Source organism: Chlorocebus sabaeus, chromosome 16 (assembly GCF_047675955.1).
Source record: "Chlorocebus sabaeus isolate Y175 chromosome 16, mChlSab1.0.hap1, whole genome shotgun sequence".
NCBI lineage: Eukaryota > Metazoa > Chordata > Mammalia > Primates > Cercopithecidae > Chlorocebus > Chlorocebus sabaeus.
In genome coordinates, this window is record NC_132919.1 from 34,613,365 (window position 1) to 34,633,958 (window position 20,594).

Sequence of the window (20,594 nt, forward strand, 5' to 3'; positions counted from 1 at the left end):
AAGCCAGGAGGCTACTTCTCCACATGCTCCCAGCTGACTGGGCGGCCTGGACGCTCTGGGCAATAAAGGGGAGCAGAGCCAGACTTCCCTCACTTGATGCATGAGCTCCTCTCCAGGAACACATCGAACATAAATAAAGCGAACACTGGCATTCAAAGTGAGTGACGTTTGGAGGCTCCGATCCACACACCTAAGCAGCTACTGGTCCTGAATGACATATCAAGGTGCATGGCATGCCGCTACTTAGAGACAGATGCCCTCCTTACATTTATTAATGGCATCCACTTCTGTACACAGCTCACAGGGAATTTCCAGTTTATATCCCCTCTCATTCCAGTTTTGTTTCCTTCCTTTTTTCTTGACCATTAAAACAATATATGCTTATTGTAGACAACTGAGAAAATGAAAACAGAAAAAATCCTACTCAACCAGAGGCAATCAGTGTTAATAATTGGTCCAATTTCCTTTCAGTCTTTTTTCTACCCATCGATTGAGGTCATTCTGTAGAAATGATTTAGTATCTGCTTTCATTTGTTTAACATCAGAAGTATTTTTCCAGATTATAAAACTCTTGTAAGTGGCTGGGCGTGGTGGCTCAAGCCTGTAATCCCAGCACTTTGGGAGGCCGAGACGGGCGGATCACGAGGTCAGGAGATCAAGACCAGCCTGGCTAACATGGTGAAACCCCATCTCTACTAAAAAATACAAAAAATTAGCCAGGCGAGGTGGCTGGCGCCTGTAGTCCCAGCTACTCGGGAGGCTGAGGCAGGAGAATGGCATGAACCCGGGAGGCGGAGCTTACAGTGAGCCGAGATCCGGCCACTGCACTCCAGCCTGGGCGATAGAGCGAGACTCCATCTCAAAAAAAAAAAAAAAAAAAAAATTCTTGTAAGTAATTTTCAATGGCAACAAAATATCCCATTATATATCCCATTGTACAGGTAATGATGTATTTGTATTTCAATGTTCTCCTAAACTTGTTCTCAGTATGTCTCCATTTTTTCCTCATACTGTGATAAATAACATGTGACAAACATCTTTAACAACAATGTAGATTGGTGTGTATTGTCCAAGAGGCTTTCCACCAGGGAGTGAAGGGAAACTTTCTTACCTAATGGAAGGGCAGGATTTTTAAATACATTTCCCATTGCATAACAAGCATTCCATCGGACTTTCATGGCAGCTTCTGTTAGAACAGTAGAAATTAGGGCCTGGATAGACTCCTCAATTATTTCTGCAAATGTGGGTTTTTCTATATGAGAAGGTTGCAGAAAATGAAGCAAATTTCCAAGGGCCCGGACTGCATTGCTCTTTACCTAGAAAAAAGTGTAAACGCTTTAGAAATCTGCTTTGCCAAAGAGATGTTTTCAAAAGTCTAATTTCAGCTTTAAAAAAAACCCAGGAGGTCCTCGACTTCTTAAAGCAAGTCCTTGGAACTCACAAGGTCTGCTCTGGTTAACATCCTGAGCCATCAGAAAGGTGAGGTTCTACAAAACTCCTCTCTCTGATTATGTATTTATTTATTTTATTTAGTGCTAGACAGGACCTCAGAGAGGTCCATCTTCCTTGTTTTACTGAGATGGAGTATAAGGACCGGGGACAACAGGATAAGGCTGGTTGATAGCAAGATGACGAGGAGAAGCTAGGTTCCATAATTCCAGTCCAATACTTTTCTACTACACTAGAGTCTCAACCTCTGCAGCCCACCAGAATCATTTGGGGAGGTTTTTCCTTTTGTTTTAAAACCAATGTGCAGGCCCAAACCTCAGAATTTCTGATTGAATTACTCTGAGGCAGGGCTTCCTGGGTGATTACCAGATTTTCAGAAGTAGTATTAAAGTGAGCACATGGTATGGGTCAGGAATTGTGCTAGGTGCTTTAACATAAGGCATCTTTATATCCAGTGAGGTATAGAACTTCCATGTTACAGGTGAGGAGCTGACCTTCAGAGAAGTTACATAATATACCAAAGTCACCCAGCTACTAACGGGCAAGCCAGGGCTTGAATCCATGTATGTCTGACCTAAAGCCCAGACCTGTGCTTTTTAAACTGATTAGTTTAACAGGTAATATTCAAAGCCAAGAGCTACTCATTTTTCTGACTTGTCAATTCTACTTAAAATTTTTTTTGGCCGGGCGCGGTGGCTCAAGCCTGTAATCCCAGCACTTTGGGAGGCCGAGATGGGCGGATCACGAGGTCAGGAGATCGAGACCATCCTGGCTAACACGATGAAACCCCGTCTCTACTAAAAAAATACAAAAAACTAGCCGGGCGAGGTGGCAGGCGCCTGTAGTCCCAGCTACTCGGGAGGCTGAGGCGGGAGAATGGCGTAAACCCGGGAGGCGGAGCTTGTAGTAAGCTGAGATCCGGCCACTGCACTCCAGCCTGGGAGACAGAGCGAGACTCCGTCTCAAAAAAAAAAAAAAAAAAAATTTTTTTGGGAGGGGGAAATAAAAAAAAGTTAATTTAAAAGGAACCTGAATATGTCATGTAGTATTACAATGGGCACTGGTATTTTTCAGGAGGCAGGAGACAGTAAAGAAACCATACATGTGTGGAATGGGCCGTTTACATCCTGAGCACACGCTCAGTCTCCTTTGAACAGGAGTACATTTGGTGGGATAGTCTGAGGAGCATCAAGCCACACTAAACTGCCACACTGCAGCTACAATACATTAAGTATCTGTTTGGGAGATACTGGGTTTTGTTGTGAGTCTACCTTGTCTTTATCCTTGGATGCTTCTATAGCTGATCGCAACATTTTCAAGAGCAGGAGACCACAGAACTCTTCCTGGAAACTTGGGTCTGGTGTTTCCCTGTTCCACCCAATGCAGGCAACACATGTTAAAAGGTAAATACACTTAAATATATACATATAGAAATATATTCACTTAGTATAAGCATAAAAGTTTAGGAAAACAGTTTAACAGATCTGCTTAGATTGTATCAAGAAACTTACAGTATATATATTTTGACCCAATAGTTCCCCACCTAGGAATGTCTCCAAAAAAAAATCTCAAAATGCAGATTTCATGCACAAAAATTTTCACTGAATATAAAAACCTACAAGCCTAAAGCCTAAAACAAATGTTCAGAAATAGAAAAATGGTTAATCATCACACAGTGATAATTATGTAATCATAAATAAGGGTTTCTAACAAGGCAATAATAAAAGAGAATGTTTACACATGTTACATGTCGCTTATATGGTGAAGTGACAAAAAGCAGGACACTTGCACATGAATAACCAGCTACCTCTGGGGAGGGGAACTAAGGTGTCAGGGTAGAAGACAGGCTGCACACCAAATGCTGCTTTGTACTATTTGGCTTTTTTTTAGCCTGTGAATATACCACTTTAAGAAATTTTTTAAAATGCATTTTAAAAGTACAGTAACCATTACTAAGGTTTTGCTTTTATGTTTTCTATAATGTGGACATATTACTTATATTGGTATACAGTATTTTTAATACATATATGTCTTAATATATTCCTAATATATATTAACAACAGCTTATTTTATTTTCTGAAAGAATATCAGAAAAAAACAAAGCAGGATGTGGGATAATAAGCGGAACTACTGTTGATTCTTTCATGGTAGGGATTGAGGACATTCTCTTGGGCCCTCAGTCTCAGAAGTCAGCTGGAGAAAGCAAGGTGAGTCACCTACATGTTGACAATCAGAGTGTCTGTCAGGTTGCCCAGGGACCAGGCTGCTTTGGCTCGAACATTCAGAGACTTGTCTTCAAGTGACATCAATATTGCATTTGCTGTGTCTGCAACAAATATGACATCCTATAAGACAAAACAAAACACTGCCATTACTTCAGCAGGTCAAGTTGCTACCTTTGAAATTCTCAAACTTATTTTCAGATAAAGCTATAAGCCTTCACGCAAATTTCTACTTGGAAATAAAAATTCATCTACTCAATCAATTTACTGTTCTTTTTATATTTTACAATTTGGACACTCAGAAAAATCCCAGGGGAAACTCCTATGATTTTGGTATGTGCCATGGACACCCAAGAAGCCTATGGATTTTGCCCTTATGAACATCGAATATATAACCTGGCCTGGGACAGTTATCTGTGAACTCTGTGCTTGGTTGATTTCCATTTCAGGAAATAATGTTCTGAAAAGGAAATGCATTTATTTCCAAAACATATCCTACACACCTCTCAGTGAGATAAATGTCACAAGTAAGAGTGAAAGAGGACCTTATGTCCTTTTGAGTAAAAACTATGTCAGCTTTCTAAATGATGACTACCACCTGGTAATGTCCCATTTCATTTTTATTATATCATTCATTAATTTAAGCATTTATTGGGCGCCTAAGGTCCCAGGCAGTGTGCTAAGCAATTAAAAATTAAAAATAAATACCATATTTATATATGGTAATGCCTCAGTTCATTTATATATATGATCTATATGTGGTAATGCCTGTAGTTACATATATACAACTATATTTATGTATAACTATATATAGAGAGCGTGTATCTGTGTGTGTGTGTGTGTGTGTGTGTGTGTGTGTGTGTGTGTGTGTGTGTGTGTCTGGCTCTGCCACCCAGGCTGAAGTGCAGTGGTGTGATCTCTGCTCACTACAACCTTCACCTCCCAGGCTCAAGTGAGCCTCCCATCTCAGCCTCCCAAGTAGCTGGGACTACAGGCACACACCACCATGCCTGGCTAATTTTTTTATTTTTTGTAGAGACGGGGTTTCACCAAGTTGCCCAGGCTGGTCTCAAACTCCTGAGCTCAAGCAATTCATCTGCCTCGGCCTCCCAAAGTGCTGGGATTACAGGCATGAGCCACCATGCCTGGCCCATGACTGTATTTTAGTAGCAATTAAGGAAATCAGATTACAAAGCAATTTAGTTTCCTTTACTGTCCAATGCAGGAGCTCTATATCCACAAAATAGGGGTGTCATGGACAATAAAGGAGCACAGAAGAGCTAAATAGGCTCACTCTGACCTGTCTGAGACAGGGAAAAAGCACATAGACTCCCAGGGCCCGTGAGGTTGCAGCTTTCACTAAGCGATTCTTGCTGTCATTGAGTCCGAGCAGCACTGTGATGCACAGGATCTGCCTGTCATTCTGCAATGAGAAGGTTGACAAGGGAAAAATGAGAATGAAAGAACTACGAGCCAAAGGCTTCCATAAAAGATGTGAAATATCTGTGTCTGAGACCATATTCAAGAGTTGAATACCACTGCGACCTTGAGGTTATCCTGGTAAAGAGCAGGTTCAATGCAGACCCCATGATTATCTGAGCACCCACTTTGTGCAAGACACACACAGCAGCTCATCACATTTAACCTTTATTAAAGTTGCCTTCTTTATAGAAGCTCATTTATGTAAATAAGAATGGATGCAAACGTCACTGAGGACTAAAGAAAAAGAGCGGTCTGCAGACCGCTATTCTGAATAGCAGTATTCTGAATGTTTATGCTCCCTCAAAATTCCTATGTTGAAATCTTCACTCCCAGGGTGATGGTATCAGGAGGTGGGGCTTTGGGGAGGAGATCAGGTCATGGGAACAGAGCCCTCATGAAAGAGATGAGTGCCCTTATGACTGAGGCCCCAGAGAGCTGCCTTGCCCCTTCCATCACATGAGGACACGGCTCACATGGTGCTACCTGTGAGCCAGAGTGAGCCCTCCTTGAGGCACCAAATCTGTCTGTCAGTGACTTGATCTTAATTCCAGCCTCCAGAACTATGAGAAATACATTTCTGTTGTTTAGAAGACACCCAATTTATGGTATTTTATGACAGCAGCTCAAACAGACTAAGACAAATACTATATGTGTTGGACAACGAATCTGTGTTTTCACATACTTTGTTATTTTTCACATGACTGCCATCTTATTGATGATAATATCACGTTTTAGAGAGGCTAAGAGTCAAAGAGCTAGCAAGTCGAAGAGCTGGGCTTTAACTCAGGCCTTTCAAAGTTTAGATAAGAAATCTTCCTGAAACCTCTCTGCTTTCCAAGCTTCTGCTACCCTTGCCTCTACCACCTACATTCTAACGCATGGGGGAAACAGCTTTCCTGATATATTAAGGCTTCAAGTTTTCCTATTTGCTGTTCCTCAGTGCTCTCATCCCCAACTCAAGTAGAATTAGCACCTTTTCATCAGAGATGATGCTGAATACTGGTTCAAAATGCAAAAGCATCAAATTCTAGCTCTGGTGCTCCAGCCATGATTTAAGGGTGAGAAAACACCCTTACATTACCGGCAGACTGCTGAAGGCCTCTGGCAAGATGGAAGACAGGGCATCACAGGCGCTCGCCTGGAGAGTTGGGTGCTCCGAATTCTGCAGGGCTCTGGGTAAAGGACCATTCAGCATCATAGTCCAGAACATCACCACCTGGAACAGAGGCAAAGGAAATGCTGCAGCCCAAGACATAACAGGAGAACCAACTCGGAGATAAGCCTACCAGAAATGGCCTTAGTAGTGAAACATTTTTCCTTAAAGTAGCAGCTTTCTGTAAATGTTTTCATGGGCTCTTCTTCCACAGTGATGAAAGGACTTTAGAAAACAATTGCAGTGTTTAAGCCTTCCTTTCAACTCCTATTGATTAGGAGACTGTGGTCTGATAAAGTTAAGCAACAACCGTGATAATAATCAAGAGGAGGCTGAAGACGGTGATGACAGTAACAGCAATAGCAGCGACAGCTAATGTTCTTCAGAGAGCTCATCCCATGCAAGCCATTGCTCTAAGTATTTACACGTATCAACTCATTTTATTCCTTGGCACAAATAAATGGGGTCTGTAGCATTATCCCTGCTTTTTCACAGAAGGAAACTGAGGCACAAAGCGACAATACAACTGCAGCAGGGGTGAACTAGAATCCAGATCAGTTGACACTCGGCTGGGGCTTTTTCAACTACTTTGCAGAGTCTGTGTGATAATAAAATGTAATGCTCTGTGTAAGGTTTCTAGCGCAGGGTCTGATACACAGTGGACACTCTTAAACTGGGCAATAGGTTCTGTTTTCAGCACTTTGAAGAACTATCTCACTTCACAGCCTCTAAAGTAGCCATGTGAATAGTTTCCTTTCCATGCTTTATACATATCCTGTGATTTCATGTTCATTTGCGAATCTCTATAGTTTTGGTATGTTTTGTTTCTGTCCCATGGACCTAGTCCAGGGTTTTGCTGTGTATTTCACACACCAGTTCTGTCTTTCTCCTACTTCAGCTCCTGGAAACCCAGTCTGGGCACTCCCTACCCCACTCCAGAAGAATGTGGACAAAAAGTGGTTGCCAGTCTCCAGGATGGCATACAATTACACTCACCTACTAATATTTACAACCTTGTGTAGTCCCCTCCCATACTGAACAGGCTGACCTGTGTAACCATTAGGATGTTGTGGAAAAGACGGCATGAAACCTCCAAAGCTAGCTCATATAAAGCACCACAGCTGTCTTGCTTTCTTTCCCTTGGATCACCTGCTATGAAGGAAGCTGGCTGCCAGTCAAGAGGATACTCAAGCAGCCCTCTGAAGACGTCCTCATGGGGAGGAAATGAGTTGAGGTTCTGCCAGCAGCCAACACTAATTTGCTAGGTCTATGGGTGAGCTACCCTGGAAGAAGATCCTCCAACCCCATCAAGTCTTGCAACCCATCAGTTGACTGCAACCCTGGGGGCGTCTTGATCCCAACCTCATGTGAGAACTAAGCCAGAATCACTCAGTCAAGCGAATTCCTGACCCACAGAAACTGTAAGGAAATAAACGTACATTGCTTTAAGCTGTTAAATGTTTAATTTATTACTCACTAATAGACAAGCAATATAGAAAACATGTCTTTTTTTTCCCCATAGATGAACAATACCTGAGTGGGAACAGTTAAGAGGCTTGCCTAAAGTTATTTATCTAGCAAAGGGAAAAGTTTGAATTCAAACCTAGTTCTGTCTGATAACAAAGCTCAGCTCACCTCCCTGCATATGTTACATGGAAGCTTTAGTGGAAGTCTAAGGCAGGGACTAGGGTTAGAATCTTTAACTCATTGCAAGGATGGCAGAAATTGTGAAGGGAAAAGAAGAAAAGAATAGGCAGCATGTGGAGGCAGAGGGAGCAAAGACCACCAGCACTGAGCTGATTTGGCTTTAGCACTAAGTAGAAGCCTTTTTCGGTGTGGTCACGTGCCCTTCATCCATCTTTGGAACTGGCACAGTGTGGAGGTAGCAGAAACAACCTGAAATCACAGGAATTTAATAGAACCATGGTGGGGCTGGTGGGGGGCAGGGAGGTCGCGGGTACCAGAATTACCTCCTATGTGTTAGCATCTTTACATGTCATTCGATTTTTCAACAGCCTTGTGACTGAGGGGTTATGGTTTATTATTCCTTTTTACAACGAGGAAACCATGCCTATAACCACATATCCATTAAGTGGCTGATATGGTTTGGACGTGTGTCCCCTCCAAATCTCATGTTGACATGTGACCTCCCATGTTGGAGGTGGGCCTAGAGGAAGGTTTTTGGGTGATGTGGGCGGATCTCTACTGAATGGCTTGGTGCTAGCCTTGTGGTAATAAGCGAGTTCTTAATCTGATATTCAAATGAGAGCTAATTGTTTAAAAGAGCCTGGCATCTCTCTTGCCTCCTCTCTCGCCATGTGACATGCCTGCTCCCCTTTCGCCTTCTACCATGAACGGAAGCTTCTGGAGTCCTCACCAGAAGTAGATGCTGGCACCATGCTTCTTGTATAGCCTACAGAACTGTGAGCCAGACAAACCTCTTTGAAAAATAAATTGTCCAGTCTGAGGTATTTCTTTACACAGCAGAAAAGAGACTAATACAGAAAATTGGTACCAAGGAATGGGGTGTTGGTATAAAGATACCTAAAAATGTGGAAGCAACTTTTGGAACTTGGTACTGGGCAGAGCTTGAGAGAGTGTGGAAGGCTCAGAAGATAGGAAGACAAAGGAAAGTTTAGAACTTCTCAGAGACTGATTAAATGGTTGTGACCAAAGCGCTGATAGAAATATGGAGAGTGAAAGCCAGGCTGAGGGGGCCTCAGATAGAAATAAAAAAGTTTGGAGAACTGGAGGAAAGGTCACCTGTGTGACACCTTAGCAAACCACCTGGCTGCATTATGCCCGTGTCCTAGGGATTTGCATAAGGTTGAACTTAAGAGTCATGACTTAGGGTATCTGGGGAAAGAAATTCGAAACATCATTCACCAGGTGATGTGGCAGCTTCTCACAACCTATAGTCAGATGTAGGAGCAAAGGAATGACTTAGAGTTGGAACTTACCATTAAAAAGTTAGCAGAGCATAAAAATGTGGAAAATTTGCACCCTGGCCCTGTACTGGAGAAGGAATCCAAGCTCCCAGCAACTACTTGCTAGACAGATTAGCAGGACTAAAAGGGAGCCAGGTGCTAATAGCCAAGACTATGGGAAAACAGCCTTGAGGGCATTTTAGAAATCTTTGAGGCAACCCCTGCCATCACACACCCAGAGGTCTAGGAGGAAAGTGGTTTTGGGGGCCAGGCCCAGGGCCCCACTGCTCTGCACAGCCTTGAGACACTGCTCCCAGCATCCCCAGCCTTGGCTCAAAGGGCCCCAGATACTGCTTGGTTTTCTGCTTAGTGGGTACAAGCTGTAAGCCTTAGCAGTTTCCATGTGGTGTTAAGCCTGCAGATGCACAGAATGCAAATGTGAAGGCGGCTTGGGAGCTTCTACCTAGATTTCAGAGGATTCCCTAAGCCTGGGTGCCCACGCAGAAGCCTGCCACAGGGACAGAGCCCCCACTGAGAGCTTCTACTAGGGCAGTGCCAAACAGAGATATGGGGTTGGAGCCCCCAAACAGAGTCTCCAACCGAGCACAGCCCAGTGGAACTCTGGGAATGGGACATGGCCTACACCCGGCAAAGCCACAAGGGCAAGGCTGCCAGAAGACTTGGAGGCCCACCCCTTGCACCAGTGCGCACTGGATGCGGGACATGGAGTCAAAGGACTATTTTGGAGCTCTAAGGTTTAGTGTCTGTCCTGCTGGGTTTCGGATTTGTGTGGGGCTTGTTGCCCCTTTCTTTTGGCTGATTTATCCCTGTTGGAATGGGAATGTCTACCCAATGCTTGTACACCACTGTATCTTAAAAATCAATAACTTGTTTTGGATCTTACAGGCCCACTCTTACAGGCTCACAGGTGGAAGGAAGTTGCCTTGAGTCGCAGCTGAGATTTTGGACTTTTGGGTTGATGCTGGAAAGAGTTAAGACTTTGGGGAACTATTGGGAAGAGATGACTGTATTTTGCAATGAGAGGAACATGAGATTTGCAGGGGCCAGGGGCAGAATGATATGGTTTGGATATGTGCCTCCTCCAAACCTCATGCTGAAATGTGACCTCCAACACTGGAGGTGGGTCTAATAGAAGTGTTTGGGTCATGGGGGCGGACCCCTCTTGAATGGGTTGGTGCTGTCCTTGTGGTAATGAGTGAGCTCTCACTCTATGACAGCTGGTTGTTTAAAAGAGCCTGACATCTCCCTCTTGCTTACTCTCTTGCCATATGACATGCCTGCTCCCCCTTTGCCTTCCACCAGGATTAAAAGCTTCCTGGGGCTTCATCAGAGGTAGATGCTGGCATCATGCTTTTTTGTATAGCCTGCAGAACTGTGAGCCAGATAAATGTCTTTTCTTTATAAATTGCCCAGCCTCAGGTATTCCTTTATAGAAACATAAAATGGACTAATACAATCATGTTCCCTAAATTTGATCCCATGGCTTTGGATACAAAATTTCTGGTTCTTTGTCTCTTGGGCAGGCTGAGTAACCAGACTAGGTTTTATGCAAAAGAAATACTAGTTTTACTATTGCTGGTTATATGTTATACACAAGCCTACCACATACTAAATTGCAAATAAACTGAAATGTAAAATAAAACCCATTTATACTAGTTTCACATTTTCCTGGATTATAAAACACAATTTTTGACACTGGAAGACACCATATCATCTACTCCACTTATCACTGAGCTTCAAAATAAAACTGCAACTGAAGCACTAATAAAAGAAAACTATGAATTGACATGTATTTACCAAGAAGACTGGCACTCTCTGCTCAGGTGCTACAGTAGAATCCGGTTTATACTGCTGTATTAAGCCTGTGCCCAGTTCTTCCAGAAGCTGCCAAGAAAAAAGAATTACCAAAGCAGAGGATTAGGACTAACAAACAACTTCACTTTAGTTTGGAGATCACCTCAAATCAAGGGGAAACATAATTCGCAACTACTTTTCTTCCTTTTTTTAGTCACTCTTTTTTTTTTTTTTTTTTTTTTTTTTTTTTTGAGACGGAGTCTCGCTCTGTCCCCCAGGCTGGAGTGTTGTGGCCAGATCTCGGCTCACTGCAAGCTCCGCCTCCCGGGTTCCCGCCATTCTCCTGCCTCAGCCTCCTGAGTAGCTGGGACTACAGGCACCCGCCACCTCGCCCGGCTAGTTTTTTGTATTTTTTTAGTAGAGATGGGGTTTCACCGGGTTAGCCAGGATGGTCTCGATCTCCTGACCTCGTGATCCGCCCGTCTCGGCCTCCCAAAGTGCTGGGATTACAGGCTTGAGCCACCGCGCCCGGCCTTTTTTAGTCACTCTTAACAGAGGTATTCTTTCAAGGACTGAAATCAACAGCTATATCTTATTCATTTGTTACCGAATCAATTCTTGGGGTTTACATGTAAGAGCTGGAAACAGAAGAATGTATAGTCTTCCTCACCTGAAATCTCTTTAAGAAATCTCAGAGTTGAAGGACATGTGACAGAAGAATATAAAGTGAAGAAAAGGAGGGATATAAAGTGACGAGAAGGAAAAAGCGTTGTGGTTTTGATGAACATTACCTTTGCTCCATGAAGCTGAATGGATGGATCTGCTTCCCCCATGCACTTGCAAATCACCTCTCCAAGCTCCATCAAGTAGGCTTGAGCCATTGAAAAGTAGCCCCTTGCCAGAAGAGCCAATACCTGCAGAGAGAGCTCAGAATTAACCCTCTAAGACCTGAGTGCAAGGTTGCAAAATCCAGAAAAGTGTTATAATATTTCAGAAATCGCTTATGTTTAACAGGGGCTGAAAACTGTCAAATGAAATTAAGAACTATCATCTTTATTTCATGACTAACATCAATTAACTGTATCATAGTTCTATGGTGCTTTAGTATATGATTGCTTTTCATTAATGTAATCTCATTTAAGTCTTGGAACTATTCTTTAAGTTAGGTATTAACTGAATTTTACAGCTAAAGAAACTAAGCCTGACAAGGTTAAAGGACATGTTTCATGTTGTCCAGTTACTTAGCAGCAGACCTCAGGACCAGGCCTAGTCTCAGATCATATTTGTATAGAAAAAGTAAACTCTTTTATCTAGGATTGTTTTCTTTCTTTGAAGGAACAATTATTTTGTTGCTCTAAGCAGGTACAAGACCAAGGAGAAGCTTACAAAGAATTAAACATTTAAGTTGCAAAAATCGAAAATTAACTGTACAATTTCACTCAGAATTATTCTACCATCTATTACATCCACCTGTCATATAATACCTGAAGTGACTAAAATAATTGGCAATCAAAGAACAAAAAGGAACGAATCTGCTATTTTGCAACCAAGGAACACCTCCCCAAAACAAAACAACAAAAACAATAGACCACCCATACCTAAAATACGACTCCCACAAACACAGCTGACATATGGCTTGGTGTCACCTGCTGGCTCCTCACGGGCACTCTGAAGGAAGAATGGTTACTTCCACTTCAGAGATGAGGACATGAAACCTCCTACCTGTAAGGCCTCCAGTCGCATGGGGGATGGTTCGTAGGCACTTCCTGCTGCAGAGCCAGCATCGCTACCTGAACAGGAATCCTCCTTGGGCAGTACGACAATGGAAATGCAGAGTCGAATGAGCCAGCAGGGCTCTGAAGACCCCTTAGGTGAGCTAACTGATGTTTCTTCCAGAGAGGGTCCTGCAGGGGCTTTCTTCCACCAATCAGGAGGGCTGAGGTGAGGGGTTGCTGAATTGCTATTACCGAGTCCAGAAGAACATGGCTGTTGCAGAAGTAGCTGGACCTCAGGTAAAGGTGCGTGGGTGGACACCATAGCTCCCAAGAGTGTGAGACTTGACACGCGAACATTAACATCTGTTAAAGGAAGCAGTAAGAACTTATCACCATGGGAACAGCTACCGTAAAGATGGTAGTTATCCCTGCAGGCAATTAAGAATAGTTCCTTGTGTAACCTGAATCTAATCAAACTTCTAGACCTCATTTCCAGTTTGGAAATATATGGGACAGGAGAATAAGTTAACACCATAAAGAAACAATCTGACAAATTGAGAATGTGGTTTATTTTGTTATCTTTGGTGACGAGCTTAGAGTTCACATTCTACAAGACAATTGGGCTGGATTCTTTCCTAAGTCAGTTTGATGTAAAAAAGATGGGTGGGGGGACTCTAGATTTAAAAAGACTACAGTGATATGATAACTAAATGCAATGCATGTACACTGAATGAACCCCGAATTTTAACAAGAAGTATTTTTAAAAAGCTAAATAAACGGTCTGTGCCTAAACTCATTTTTTTTTTTTTTTGCATGTGATGTCCAGCTGTTCCAGCACCATTTGTTGAAAAGTATCTGCTCCTTTGTTGTAGATCAGTTGACTATATTTATGTGGGTCTATTTCTGGGCTCTCTATTCTGTTCCACTGATCTGTTTGTCTCTTCCTTGGCCAATATCACACTGTCTTAATTACTGTAGTTTTATAGTAGATTCTGAAATTAGGGAATGTCAGTCCTTCAGTTTTGTTCTTCTCTATCAATATTGTGTCGGCTATTCTGGATCTTTTGCCTATCCATATACATTTCAGAATCAGTTCGCTGATATCTGCAAAGTAACCTGCTGGAATTTTGATTGAGACTGCACTGAATCTATAGATCAAGCTGGGAAGAAGTAACATCTTTACAATATTGAGCCTTCCTATCCATGAACATGGAATCTCTGTCCATTCATTTAGTTATCTGATTTATTTCATCAGAGTTTCACAGTTTTCTTCATATAGATCTTGTACATATTTTGTTAGGCTCATACCTAAGAATTTCCGGGTTTAAACATTTTAATGAAAAAAAGTTACTTGAGGATAAAGTCAGATACTTGAAAGGAACCTTTAAGACATGGCGCACACTCTTCAGCTGAAGATGCAGATAATGAAAAGCTGGTACGGTGGAATGAGCAGGGGTTGTTTTCATCTAATTTCTGCCATGAATGTGATGGGAAACTTTAGGGTAAGACTTATCTTTCTGGGTCCCTTTTTTACACATTAATGTAAGTAGTGAACTAGACTTAGTTTACACACACCTCTTATCTCATTTGAGCCTCATAAAAATCTAATGACATAGTTATAATTCTTGCTGTTAGCAAGAAATTAGGGTTCAGAGAGGGCCATGGCCATGAGGTGGCAAAAATGGGAGTGGGCTCCAGACCCTTGGATTGACTTCAGGTCCCATGCTCTTCCCACTATGTCACTGAAAACAGCCACTATTCCTTCCTTGTTACAATCCTGTCTGAAAAACTGAACTCATCAGAATGTGGTGTGATGTGAAAGCTTGCAAACAAAAGAAAAGCAAATCTACGAAAGGCAAGTGTTTATAGCACATACACATTATGTGTGGGAGGAAATAATAAGGCTGCAATTAGTAAAGATTTGAAGTTCTGGGATTTTATCTGAACTTACAGGAAATAACGTCAAAGAAGTTAAATTTTGTATTCGTTTTTCTTTCCAAAAAGTAGATAGTATCTATCTGTCTGTCTGTCTGTCTATCTAACCATCCATCCATGCTCTACTTATGCCTAAGGGATTTAAACTATCACACCCCTGAGTGGGGCTGCTTGCACCTGGCTCAGTCTTAATTGTAAAGGGATACTCTGGTCACTGCCCTGAACATTAAACAGGCATTACACTTTACAATTAATTCTCTAGCTCACTTCCACTGGGACTTGAGGGGTCAATTCTTGCAACAGCTGATACCCCTGAAAAGTTGAGAATAATAAGCAGAGATCTCTTAAGAGTTGTAAAAATGCTTTGAATATATACATATATCTATACCTATGTATTTTTACTAATAGTCTGTATCTGATATAAAGAAGCCATCAGGTTTAAGACACTACCAACCTTTGTGGCGAATATAAGGCTTTATCTGGTTCCAGACTTTGGTCAGCAGGCTGAGTTTTAGACGATTATAAGGTGCATTTGATACTAAATTTGCAAGGCACTGTAAAACACAAAAAGTAGTTCATCAAAAGGCTTGATTAAACCACAGCATAGAAACAAATTTTGCAGCGTTTAATTAGAAAAGTTTTCACACAACTAAAAATTAGTTCTTTTTTTTTTTCAAACTAATACTTGTATTCTCATTGGTACAACTAAAGATAAAGAAGTATTTTTAGCAAATCATTTATTAGGACATACAGACATACAGAGATTATAGGTAAGATCACACAAGTAGGTACAGACTTCCAAATAGGGTATTTTTAATAAAACTATTACTTAGTTATATTCTTAAGTCAAGTTACTTTTGGGCTATGTAAAACAGTATACAAAATTAAAACAGAGAAGCCCCCTCTGGAACCCGCAGTTGGTACATTACCTTAATTATCTGAGTAAGGGTCTGTGAGGATGACTCTGCCACCAAAGCTAACAAAAGACATCTGTGCAACTCTCTAATGCTGGAAGCGATCATTACAGAGAAGGGGGTAAAAGCCCTTCTGTGGTCACTGGTATCTTCAGCAACAGAAAGAAATTGCTTTGAGCCTTCCAAGATGGCAGATAAAACTTGCAGAGCACAGGCACGTGTCTGAAATTTCGGGATGATTCACACTGATTAGCTGAAAATTAGGAGTCAGATTCCCTTCTTCCTATACATGCTTAATGTTCAAAGTATTTACAATCATTTTAATTAGAAGAATAAAGGCAATGGGATTATCTGTTAGTTCCTAAAAACTAGGCCACTTGCATCCCACACCTAAGAAAAGAATCTTTATTTTAGAGACACAGTCTCGCTCTGTCACCTAGGCTGCAGTGCAGTGGTGCAATCATAACCACTGCAGCCCCAAACTCCTGGGCTCCAGCAATCCTCCCACGTCAGCCCCACAAGTAGTTAGGACTACAGGTGTGTGCCACCACACCTGGCTAAAAAAAACTCTAGAAACACATTGCTGTTAGATTTCTTATAGTAAGAAGTAAATCTAAGCTACACCATAGCACAAAAATCTGAAATCCTGAGCATGAGAACAAGGATTAGAGGCCTGCTTTATTCAAGCAGAATGCCAACTGAAAAGTTAGAACTAAACAGCCCACGGCGTAGAAAAAATACATGTGCCTAGAGTCTGTTTCCTGTCAAAGTTCCTGAGAACATTATGCCTCATCTTCCATTCTTACGTATGTGTTCAATTTAACTTAAATAGGACTTTAGGAACTTGGTGTACATGCAACTTGGCAGACATCATTAGTGATCCAACTTTTAGAAACAGTCTCAGGTACAGGAAATAACACTGCCTGCAGTGACAGTATTTGACAATTCAAAAAAGGAATACCATTAAGTACAATCTTATGAATGGAAAGGACAAAAAGTACATCTTTGTCATGGACTGCTATATTTGTCAGGAAAGGTGTCACTGGCACCAAGATTTTCTTAATAAGGTTGAAAGATTACTTTCAATTGGTACTCTGACGATTTTGCAGTATTAAAAATCAGAAAGGAAAAGAAAGTCCAACTTTACAAAAACAGGATACAGGTAATAAGCAAAGGACTATTAATACGGAATAATATTGTGCTCTCTTTAGCCAGCTCATCCAAAAATGACAATTAACATTTTTAGTCAAAAAATTTAAAAGCAGGGAATCAACATTACAATTCTAGAATCTAACCTAAATAGTTACCCAATATGAAGCATATCTGAGTTTGGAGCAAAAAAGCTTTTCCCAAAAGCCTTCAATTATATTATCTCCAAATAACCAGATGATAAATTACCAGGCAGGCCTTTTATAGACTGGAATCATAGAAATCTAGACTTATTGCTCCGAAAAGAAATTTGAAGTACAGTAGCATCAGACTTCAGAATGAACCATAATCCCCTAAGGTGGAAAACTGACAATGTATTAGGAAACCGTGTGTATATGTGCGAAAAAACGAGACATCAAGAGCATGAACACAAGTCAGCTGATCCAAAAAGGACTCAGATCGGGGGCTGGCAAACTTTTCTGTAAAGAGCCAGTGGTACACATTTTATATTTTAGACTCTGCAGGTCAGTTTTGGTCACAACCACCCAACTCTATGATTGTAGCACAGACACGTAAAGGAGTAAATGTGGTTGTATTCCAAAAAGACTTGATTTACAGACAATGAAATCTGAATTCCATATAATTTTCACATGAGACATTATTGTTTTATTTTAAAACCATTTAAAAGTGTAAAAACCATTCTTAGCTCACAGGCCATACAAAAACAGGTGGTGGGCCAGATTTGCCCTATAGGCCACAGTTGGCCAATCCCTACTAGAGGCTGGTCCGAACTCAACAAGATAGATCTTATGCTAAACCTTCATTTCTTTAGAAGACAATTAAAATTCACAATTCCAACAGCTCATAAACTGAATAAAATTAAAAATCGAATGGAAAGAAATGAACTAACATTCCAAAAGTCAAAAATTTTAGCACAATTTTGGCATCTTAAGGGGAAAATCACGACTATCACAGATGCAAACAAATGTCATAGAAATTCGTTATTTTTTTCCACCAAGTTATAAAATCTACATAGAAATTTGATACTACATCATATTGTACTTCTCACAGTTCTGAGTTAATTTCCTTTAAACTCTGTTTAACATATCTTTGTTGTTATAATTGTTACTTAAGATACTGAATCTGGTACAAGTTTTGCTTTATTCTTATATCAATATTTAATATCTTGTTTGCCAGTTCTAATCAGCACTTTCAGCAGAAATTACTAATGTGCAAGCAAATCTTAATAGGTGTAGCTCTCCAGGGAGCTCATTTTGTTAAGTTTTTATTGTCTGAATATTTAAAATGATGAATGAAAGGCTTTTCCGTCTTACAAAAGTCAGTGTGCTTGGTTTTACTAGTGTATAGTTTCATCTCCTTGGTCATGAAGGCTTATCTAAAGCTAATAGAACAGAAAAGTACTTTTCCTTTTTTGCTACTTAAGAACGTAGCAGAAATGTTTGCTGAGGCAGCTTAGTCAATCCTAATTTGTTTTCTTCTTTATGTGTGTTTGGTCTCAGAATATTTCTGGAAGGGTGACAAAGAAGTCCCTGCTGGGAGTGGGTACCACTGAAGTTTCCATACAGGGCACCTGACTGTTCACACGTTATTTTATTGGATCTCACTTCCAAAGTCAGTTGTCTTTTACGTAAAGGCATTTCAACATTGTGTCAGGGACTCTGGATCGGGAGGTATCTAAGTGATATGGTTTGGCTGTGTCCCCACCCAATTCTCAACTTGAATAGTATCTCCCAGAATTCTCACGTGTTGTGGGAGGGACTTGTGGGAGGTAACTGAATCATAGGAGCTGGTCTTTCCCCTGCTATTCTCGTGATAGTCTCACAGGATCTGATGGGTTTATCAGGGGTTTCCGCTTTTGCTTCTTCCTCATTTTCTCTTGCTGCCGCCATGTAAAGAAGTGCCTTTTGCCTCCTGCCATGATTCTGAGGCGTCCCCAGCCATGTGAACCTGTAAGTCCAATTAAACTGCTTTTCCTTCTTAGTCTCGGGTATGTCTTTATCAGAAGCGTGAATACAGATACACTAATTAAAGACTGCCTGTTCTTTGCTAATACACTAAGCAAAGATTGCCTGTTCTGGGCAGGCCATATGAGAGAAAATCTACCATTCCATAACGGTTAACAATTCCAACCTTTTCATTCTCTTTTCTAGTTATACCATCTATTATCTTGATTTTGATTTGTTTTCACTTTTTATAGTTATCTAAAACAGCAATAAATCATCATCCTAAAATTTGTAAATCAGGATAATTCTCAAGGTACCAAGATAAAGGTTTGCCCTGTAGTTTGTTTCTTAGACAAGTCTTGATGATATTCTCCATAATATGCCTTTATAACACCTAAGGAAATCATATAAAAGAAATTATTAAATTAGTCTTGTTCTTTTTATTGATAATTTGCTCTGTCCCTTTTGGAAGCATATAAAATGTGCTCTCTGAAGCACATTTCCAACATGGAAACGTGATCATTTCCCAAGTACCACAACACTGCCAAATCCTAATGGACATTTCTAAGTTTTCTTCTCCCCAGTTAACCATTCTAGCATATCATGTTTCAATTTCCTAAAAGTAGCCTCTGTTTAATGTTGGCATTCTGACTGGAAGAGTCTAATCACCTTTCCTTCTGTCCATTTGTCTTTAGAAAATTTCTCAGTACACCAGTTAAAATTGTGCTTTCAGCTGAGTATGCCATGGGTCATATCAGACCTGCCATAAAGTCAAAACTAACCACTAAGCACTTCAATGACAAGATAAACTATTGTTGTCTTATTTAATCCTGGCTAAAAGGAACTCCAGCCATCTAACTCTACATGCACAAGGAATACCTGAGATGACCACTTGGCCTGAAATCATGGCAGCTCTTTTAATCTGGTCAATCCAGAATGCTGTTGCATTCTAATTACATGATCTGTTATTTTTAATTTTAACGTACATAACTTTCTAGAAGTCTTTATTTTAAAAGCCTGTCCCACTGCGCTGGGTGCGGTGGCTCACGCCTATAATCCCAGCACTTCGGGAGGCCGAGGCAGGCAGATCACCTGAGGTCAGGAGTTCCAGACCAGCCTGATCAACATGGAGAAATCCTGTCACTACTAAAAATACAAAATTAGCCAGGCATGGTGGTGCATGCCTGTAGTCCCAGCTACTCGGGAGGCTGAGACAGAATCACTTGAACTCAGGAAGTGGAGGTTGCGCTGAGCCGAGATCCCACCATTGCACTCCAGCCTGGGCAACAAGGGCGAAACTCCATCTCAAAAAAAAAAAAAAAGCTGTCCCATGACATCACCTACCACAACACTTCCTTCTAGTATATGTCTTGGTGCACAGTTAATTACACTATGGACAGACTGCAAAGGTATGTTCCAAGCTTTGTTGTAAACAATAATCTCCACACTTATTTAAACCCTTCCAAGTTAACACTTGATTTAAAAAATCTCTTAAGTACAATCATTTCACTTGCAATTATACTGAACTAATTTAATTTTTTTCATCTTTTAAAATCCTCTTTAAGTAGGATGACTGGTTTTGTTTTGTTTTGTTTTGTTTTTTATTTCTCCAGGAGTTCCTTGTGGCTTTTTGTACTGGATCTATGACATCTCCAGAAGGAAGTTCTGTATCTTTATTCCTCAGCACATTTCTTGCATTCACCAAACTTAAACACCTAGAACAAGTCTAAAAGGTACGTAAATCAAGGAGATGGATAAGACCACTTTGCAATATGTGAAATTTCTCCTGGCACTTTAAGTGAAATATAAACATTTTTTAAAATATGAAGACATAAACATCAGGAAAATTATTCCAATTCATTTTCATCA

General features: G+C 40.9%; 1 protein-coding gene across 2 annotated transcripts in view; it reads right to left on the reverse strand.

Moving 5' to 3' along the window:
• The window catches only part of HEATR6 (HEAT repeat containing 6), a 36,518-nt gene that overhangs the window by 2,074 nt on the left and 13,850 nt on the right, over positions 1–20,594 (reverse strand). For both annotated transcript variants that reach the window (XM_008011114.3, XM_008011115.3), the window contains 10 exons: positions 15,628–15,834; positions 15,153–15,252; positions 12,771–13,126; positions 11,840–11,962; positions 11,052–11,138; positions 6,235–6,369; positions 4,972–5,094; positions 3,670–3,794; positions 2,721–2,817; positions 1,112–1,316 (listed from right to left, as the gene is read on the reverse strand). In XM_008011114.3, coding sequence (XP_008009305.2) covers positions 1,112–1,316; positions 2,721–2,817; positions 3,670–3,794; positions 4,972–5,094; positions 6,235–6,369; positions 11,052–11,138; positions 11,840–11,962; positions 12,771–13,126; positions 15,153–15,252; positions 15,628–15,834 — 1,558 coding nt within the window. The remainder of the gene's footprint in view (positions 1–1,111; positions 1,317–2,720; positions 2,818–3,669; positions 3,795–4,971; positions 5,095–6,234; positions 6,370–11,051; positions 11,139–11,839; positions 11,963–12,770; positions 13,127–15,152; positions 15,253–15,627; positions 15,835–20,594) is intronic.